The following is an 8,623-nucleotide window of genomic DNA, read 5'->3' as shown; positions in this document are numbered from 1 at the left end:
GGGTACTGTGATGCAGGAGGAGACAGTAATATTTGCCGATTCCTTTCAGTCCTCATACTAAAATAAATGGAATATGTTTAATACACCATCAAGATTGGCTAAGTCTACTGAGTCATGAGTTTTCAGAGTCCACAATATCTGAAGAATCACTATCAGAGTTTCATTAGCCTTCTAACTACAGAGGACTATATCACCCTAGCATCTTAGCAAGTCAGGATGCCTGGAAAGTATAATCTCCAATTAACAAATCTTTGATTTATAAATAACTTTATTTATAATGGTATTTACATAATAAAAAACAACACATGAAACTCACAAGTTATACAAAGAAACTGATGTGTAATAAAAACAGCAATATAGACTGACAGGCAAAAATTTAAAGAAAGACTTAATAAAGAGTTCAATATCAAGTAGACAACTTTACTTCTTCTAAGTTTCACTTTGTCACCCACACTGAATTGGAATTGAATAATGGCTCTCTCTTCAGGAGGTCCTGTACTGGAATTTCTGGAACCTGGTAAATCATATTTTGATAAGCATGTAAAGTTAATGACCTATTTCCATGCAGTACCTAATGCTTCCTTAACATGAAGTCACATTCAGTCTGCTTTGAAGTGAAATAGTCTGTTAATCTGTTCTGCCAGGCTAGAAAAAATGTCACCAACATTTTGCTGATGTGTGATGTGGCAGAATAACTACTATTTAGAGAGTAAAGAGAACTAGAGCAGAAATGACTGGGCAACGGTTTCAAAGAAGCAAAAGCCAGGAGAGGGAAATCAATGAAAACATGCACAGGAATGGGCAGAGTAATATACGCACATTTAACGCAGTTGGGAAATGAACAGAAGTAATTAATTATTCCATGGAGCAAGATAGGGCTTCTTTAGATAATATTCACTGGAAAACAACTTAGTGCCTAGCCAAACATATTTGTTTTAACAGAAGTAGTTGGGAGGACCTGGGGGTGCCAGTATATGGAATGCCACCTTTAAATTCAGGTTGAGTTCTAGTTGACAGTGGTGAACATCTGCTTCAAATAGCAATAAAATGAAAGCTATATAATCTATACAGCTGTATTCTTTAAACCTAACATAATAAAAAAGAATTTCAAATGAGACAAGCAAAAACGAGACATAAGCATTGTCAAATAAGGCACATGTAAAAATCTACACACATTATCCAGTGAAAGACAATATATATATATTTGGAGGTAGAAATAATTACAAAAATACTGACATTTCTAAAGCATTAGCATATTTGTTACAAACAATCACCAACTAATCCCCATTCAGAAAACTGTTTTGTAAAATGATTATTCAACATCTTTAGGACTACATATTTGTGGCTTTTATTGAAACTTTATATGTAAGCTTCGGGAGAATTCAGTTAGTGGCAAAAAAGTTGTCCATACTATGAGAAATGTAATATGGAAATTATAAAAAGTTACAAATGTTCATAAACCCCATGGTCATCATAATGTAAATGTCCTTGAGTGCACCAAGTTGATATTTCCTCATCAATCATGAATTCACAATTCTTATTTCACAAGCCCATTGACGTTTTAAGTAACGTGGCTATATCTGCTGGCATGCTCCCTTCGTCTCCTGCAGGTTAGAAAGTGGCATTAAGAGTTTAATAAAAATACTTTTTAATATTTTATAAAATATATTCATTCTCTCCAATTTTCGCTACTCCGGTGAATTTCTAATCATCTTTCAAGGCCCCATTTGCTTCAGTGTCATTTCCTGTTAAAAATCTTTCCAAATCTGTCTGGCTGGTGTGGCTCAGTGATTGAGTGTCTACCCATAAATCAGGTCACAGTTAGATTCCAGGTCAGGGCACATCATCGATATTTCCATCTCTCTCTCCCTCTCCCTCTCTTTTCCTCTCTCTGAAATCAATAAAAACGTATTTAAAAATAAATTTTAAAAATCTTTTCAAATCCCCCTGTACATTAGAGCTACTTCCTCTGTGCTCATGCTCCTAATTGACAGTATGGCATCAGCAGGCTATGTTGCTGATGTGATATAGATATATAAGGATACATATAGTTGGATCACATCCTATTCAACTCCACATAGTATTTATTCCTCAAGTTTGCTAAAGTGAGAACATTTATATAATGAACTGAATATGAAAACAAAAATAAAGCTCCCAAATCCCAACCAAACAAGAAATCGTATCATCTACATCCTTAATTTTAGTCCAAAGATACAATCACTAACTTGGGCTTAATCAGACACATCAAAACAAAATTTGAACACACCATAACAGTGAGGATTAAAGTGCCCACTGTAAACTACCATTTCCCAATGTTTGTCCCATGTTTCAAATAAATGGGACCGCAGCATCTGAACATTTATCCAGGAATTAATCAGGATTTTCTAACGTATGAAAACACCTGTGTCAAGGTAGCATAGGATCTAGTCATTCTTCATTATTTCCATTAATCACTCAGATTGTTTTTAGATGAAGTATTTGTTTATAATAACAATGGTACAGCTGGTAATTCATAAATATTTATACACTTGTAGCTATGAATAATTTTATAAATTAGAAATGGCTAAAATGTAGCAAAACTAATCACTTCTCTCTCTCTCACCCCCCACCCCAAGTTATAATCTAAAATTATGAGTACTTTTATCTACTCTTCTTTCAATAAAAATCATATGCGCAGGAACACAAACTATTGCATTAAACCTTCAGGAAATTCACTGACATCTCTGCCTCCAAATTCATCCACAGATTTAAAGATAGTCTATTTTGTGAGTGTGTGCCAAAACCAGCAAAATCTCTGACTCAAAATTCTTCTGCGTGCCAATCCTAATTTTTTGAGAACATGTTACGCCTACTTGATACCTCTTATGGTGTACGTATGTGAAGAACCTTGAAGAAATAATAAAATTCATTCGAGCGACAAAAACACAGTAGATGATGATGAAAAATACATTTATTTTTTAATGTATACATGTATACTGATAGTCCGACAGAAAACTTTATGACTCCGTTTGATATTATCATGGGACTTTTGCCGCTGCATCACTGATGACAGAGATTTTACATCAGGTTTCTATTTTGTGACTTTCAGAGATATGCACGAGCTACTACTTTCATCCGTCAGGCTACTCCTATTATGAGACTTAACAAAATTCATCACTGAGAACAAAGATTCACAAGCGTATGTGGATGAAAACATGGAGAGTAACGCTGCTGCAAAGTTTTTTAAACAGAAAAAATTTTCTAGAATGGCATTCCAAGTCCTCAATAGTTCGTTTTCGACACTTCTCTCTGGTACTCCTGTCTCTAATCGCTTTTTTTCAATATTTTCCAAGTCAACTCTAAGGTCAATAAATTTCTGCTTCCAAATTGAGCTACTCTGAAATTCAATCAACTGCATTTCAAAGTCAGCCATGTCTATCCATGAAAACATTTGCAAGTTTAGTTCCTCCAGTTTCATGCTGTCTGGAAACCTCATGAATTTTGCTGTCTCTTCCAGTTCTCTGAATTTTGAAAATCTTGAGAAGAACTGCTCAATAGTTGACTCGATGATGTTTAAAAACAGCTTTTGAAGGCTTTGACAGTCTGTTCTGTCATCTTTTGGGAGGTCTTTGATGTGTCTCTTGAGGATTGGGAAATATCTAAATTTCTCACCATCCACATCCCTCTTAAAGACTTCCAGTTTCTTTTCAAAAGCCTTTATGTAACCAAACATAACATCAAGTGTCTTGCCAGTTCCTTGTAATTTAACATTTAAGTCATTCAAATGTTCACAAAAATTGTAAATGGAAGATTGTAAGAGAGGGTTTCGCGTGCCAGCAAAAGTTACTGGCGTGCCATGTTTGGCACACGTGCCAGGGGTTGCCCACCCCTGGTCTATAACATCTAAATTGACACTTGTCCTATATTACCTGACGCCATGAATAAATAACTGAACAAATCCAGAATACAATAAGACAACAATACAAATCTACATGACAAGAAGACTCTCCAAAATTCGATATTACCAGGAATTCAGGAGGAAAAAGGAAAGAGTGAAGACTCTTCAAAATTCAAAGATACTAAAGAAATCTATACTAATAAAAGCCTAGGTGGCGTCTCGCCCTCATGTCATCACAAGATGGCCATCCCACGTCGTCACAAGATGGCCGATAGGGGAGGGCAGTTGTGGGCGACCAGGCCTGCAGGGGCGGGCAGTTGGGGGTGATCGGGCAGGCAGGGGAGGAGTTACGGGGCAATCAGGCAGGCAGGCAGGCAAGCGGTTAGGAGCCAGCAGTGCTGGATTGTGAGAGGGATGTCTGACTGCGGGTTTAGGTCTGATCCCGAGGGGTCCCAGATTAGAGAGGGTGCAGGCTGGGCTGAGGGATAACCCCCCCCACTATAAAGTACATTAAGGAGGAAACTGGGGAAAAATCCAGATATGGATATAATATTTGAAAATTAATTTCTTGGATGTAATAATGGTCATTATGGCAACTTAAAGGAATATGCTAAACTATTCAGAATAACGTGTCATGTTTATAACTGACATTAAAATGGTTCATGGAAAGAAAAGGTTGAATGTCTGTCCTGGAGGAGGTAGGCACTGGTGTCTTCAACGGCGGGACACTGGACTGTGATGGCCAAATAAGCTCGAAAGGGCATTCTCACATGAAATGATGAAAATCTTAATGCAAAACGCTCAGGATCAGGAGGTACTGTTGTAAGCAAAAACATGCCTGTATCAGCAAAATACGGAGCTCCTCTGCTTGATGGAGGACGGATAGCATGTTGTGAAACAGCCCTGAATGAGAACCCTGGGAGTCACGACCAGGGAGGCACCCAAAGCTGAGGGAACAATGTGTGACCTGTACTGAGGAAAGAAAAGACTCCCCCCCGCCCCCGCCCCACAATTTCAGGTGGATCAAAGACCTGAGCTCGAAAAGCAAAACTTGGACTTTTTGGAAGTAACCTAGATTATCTTCATGACCTACAGATAGTGATATGTGAACCAGAAAGTCTGACAGATTTGACTACATTAAAATGGGGAAATAAAACAAAACCCCAACCCAACCTGACCTTCAAAATACATCATAAAGAAAGAAAAACAAACTGCAGAGTAGGAGGAGGTGTCATGGATGCAGATGACTGACAAATGGTAGTGTCCAGGATATGTAAGAACTAAAGCAAAAGAAAGTCTTCCCAACAGAAAAGTAGGTATAACTACTGAATTGTTGCTTTTAAAGTGGAGAAATTCACTTCAATAAATACAGAAGGTGCTCAAGCTCATTGCTAATCAGGAAATGCATTAAAATCACAGTGATTGTTTTTCATTGATTGGTCTTAAGTGCACTACACCCAAGAGCGTGGCAAATATTAGAAGTTCTGACAGTTGTTGGTAGACTAATGGGAATTTTCTAATGGGGTGGTGAGAATGTTAACCGGTATGCCACTTTGGAAAGTAGTTTATGATTATTTAGTCAAGTTGAAGATGGACTTCAGATCTAACAATTCCACTTGTTGGTATTTATTAGTATGCCAGAGAAAATCTTGCTCAGCTATATCCAGAGACATTATAACAATGTTGTTAGCAATATTGTTCATAAGAACAAAAAGCTGGAACAACAAAGTGTCCATCAACATTATAATAGTTCAAAGAATTGTGGTATCTATACAGCAAGAAAATTGTCAAACAGCAATGGAAAATGGAACATTATATGGCAACAATAATGAACAAATTACAGCTACATGAAGCTATTAGTAAAGCAGCATGAATCTCACAAGCATAATGGTGGGTGTAACAAGATGAAGACAAAATAATATATACTGTATGAATCTGTTTTTATAACATTCAAAAGCAGGCAATACTAACAAAACAAAAAAACCCCACAAAAACAGGCAATACTATGTTGTTCAGGATGCATTCCCAGGCAATAAAACTACACAAGGAAAAGCAACGAAGTAATTACCACAAAAGTCAGAATGGCAATTACCTCTGAGAAAAAAAAAGGAACTATGATAAAGGAAGGGCAAAGGAGGTACTTCTGGAGTGCTGGCAACATACTTTTTTTCTTTTTTTAAGTTAGGTGGTGATTACACAGTTGTTTGATTTAAAAAAAATAAAAAAGGTCGAAGCAAACGTTGTAAATGTTATAGTAAACCCTTGATTTTGCAGACCTTGATTTAACAAGCCTTGGAATTAACAGACAAAATTTCTGATCCGTAAGTCATATGTGAAAATCAACATCTGTTAATTTTAAAATGCTGCTAACCAAGATTTGCTTATAATTAAATTAGAGGCCTGGTGCACGAGTTCGTGCATGGGTGGGGTCTCTCGGCCTGGCCAGCGACTGGGACCGATTGGGGCCCTTCCGCCCAGTCCCAATTGGGGCATTTGGGGCCGGCCAGCTGGAGGTAGGGACCGCGGGAGGTTGGCTGTGGGCGTGCACTCACCACCAAGGGGCAGCTCCTGTGTTGAGTGTCTGCCCCCTGGTGGTCAATGCATGTCATAGCGACCGGTCATAACGGTCGCTTCAGCCTTTATATATATAGATTAACAGGGTTTTTTTTGGTTATTGATTCATTGTTATTTTAAACAAATTTTAGCAAATAGATCATATGTTAGGAAAAAAAAACACTAGTAATTTCACCATCATAAATATTACGTATCTACAACTATATTCTACAAATTTAAATCCAAGAGTCACTGCTCACAATGTTTGGTGAATGATTAGCACTTGAGCACACCCCATCGAATCTCACCAGGTAATTGATTTTGTTGAGATGTGGTCTGACTTTCTGTAGCAGTTTTTGTTTTTTATTATTATTTTTTAATTGATTTCAGAGAGGAAGGGAGAGGGAAGTGAGTGATGGGGGTGGGAGGCTTTTGTTTGCCTTTTATATATTTTGAATTTTGTATCTTTTCATATATGTGTATCTTTTCATGTATATGTTTTTAAATTTTTAAACTTACAAAACTAAAAATTATTCTTTTCATAAAGGTGGAATTTGAGGGTTTTTTTCCTAAAGCCAATTACTTTCATCTGAAATTATTAAATTTTTGAAAAAATGCATTTGATTATACTCAGTGCAATAAATATTTGCTAGTCAAATATTAAGGTAAATAAGCTAGTATTATACCATCAATTTTAAATCTTTTGATCCATAACTATTATGCAGTAAGTAAATCATGATATTATAGATAAAATTATAGATCCAATTTTAATTTATTTCTGGAATGTTTTGGTGTCAGAGATAAGGGATGGAATAGACAGAATTTTCCAAAATCAAAGTGTTTATTTACATCAATTCTGGCAAAATTATCTTAGTTATTGTTGTAATTTTGAAATGAGTATGTTTCTTTTCTCGTATGCCATCCCTAAACTGTATGCCAGTTAAGAACCCAGACGATCTTAGTTACCCTTTGGTATTGCTAATTTGTTATATTTCCATATGAATAAATAGCTGAAGTTTCTGCTTATAAACAACTTACCTTCATCTACTGTGGTCATATCTTGCTCGAGTTTCAATTTCTGTTGGTTAATTTTTAACATGGATTCTTCAATCGTCCCTTGGCTTATTAATTTTATAACTAGTACTTCCCTAAAAAATAAAAGAGATGTCCACTGGTTACTAAATATAAAATGTTTAGATACATATGAACTATATAAATCATCTTAGAGTTCTATAAGAATATTTTAAAAATTGTATAACAAATATATACATAAATTTGAATTTCTTTATTCAAACTACTTGAAATTGACATTTTCTGAGCATGTCACTTTTAAACATCCTTTCCTACTAATCCAAGAGAAACGAGAAAGATATTTGTACTTTAAAAAGTATTGGGTTTACAACACAGTTCTGGGTTCAAATAGTAATACCATTTTAAAAAGGAACATGCTTTAATTATTAGGTCCTAAGAAATAATTCAGTACAAAAAGAAATTGTACAAAGATTACATGGGAGGTTTGAGTCCCACAATAGGTACTGATACCTATTTGGTTTATAAATGAATATATCAATGTCTTGGAAATACTGTCAAATACTCCACAAAGAAAACACTGTCTGCTGTTTCCATGTGAAAGTAGAGTTGAAGTGTAGGTATTTTTTCACCTCTATATGGTTCTGTGACCAATGTCAAAATTAACCATCACCTAAAATATCTAGAACTCAAAGAATCTATTTCCTAAAGAGTAATTGGGTAGCAAAAGTATGTATATTATCAAGTCTAACTGGCTCTTAAATGGTCTAACAAGCAAGTCTTTTTAATTATTAATCATTTCAAAGGCACTGGACCATTGATAATACCACCTTTTCATTAGCTACAGAACTATTTGGGTTGGGGTGGAAAGTTATTTTGTTTTAAAAACTAGAAATTGAATAGGTTACACAGTGAAGCTCATATTCAACACTGCTGGTATAAAATACATCAGCAGCCATGCTTTGATAAAAAATATAAAAAATAAGTCAGGACAGCTGACAGACTATATTGTCATAGTCCATACACAATAAACTTGCATTTGATGAAAAAATAAATTTCAGAGAAACGAAGATGGCAGCATAGGTAAACACCTGAAATTGCTGCCTCGCACAACCACTTCAAAATTACAACTAAAAGACAAAACAGACATCATCCAGAACCACA

At 35.8% G+C, this 8,623-nt stretch overlaps 1 protein-coding gene across 3 annotated transcripts in view; it reads right to left on the bottom strand.

Moving 5' to 3' along the window:
* Positions 1–250: 250 nt before the first annotated feature.
* The window catches only part of SMARCAD1 (SWI/SNF-related, matrix-associated actin-dependent regulator of chromatin, subfamily a, containing DEAD/H box 1), an 86,188-nt gene continuing 77,815 nt past the window's right edge, over positions 251–8,623 (bottom strand). For 2 of the 3 annotated variants that reach the window (XM_005877781.2, XM_014549010.1), the window contains 2 exons: positions 7,469–7,578; positions 4,310–4,694 (listed from right to left, as the gene is read on the bottom strand). In XM_005877781.2, coding sequence (XP_005877843.1) covers positions 4,528–4,694; positions 7,469–7,578 — 277 coding nt within the window. In that variant the 3' untranslated portion in view covers positions 4,310–4,527. Of the gene's footprint in view, positions 1,605–4,309; positions 4,695–7,468; positions 7,579–8,623 lie in introns of those variants that run through there. The other variant, XM_005877783.2, reaches the window with a different exon arrangement.

This window comes from Myotis brandtii, unplaced genomic scaffold (assembly GCF_000412655.1).
Source record: "Myotis brandtii unplaced genomic scaffold, ASM41265v1 scaffold530, whole genome shotgun sequence".
NCBI lineage: Eukaryota > Metazoa > Chordata > Mammalia > Chiroptera > Vespertilionidae > Myotis > Myotis brandtii.
The sequence above is the reverse complement of the archived record's forward strand: the minus strand, read 5'-3'. Positions and strand labels throughout refer to the sequence as shown.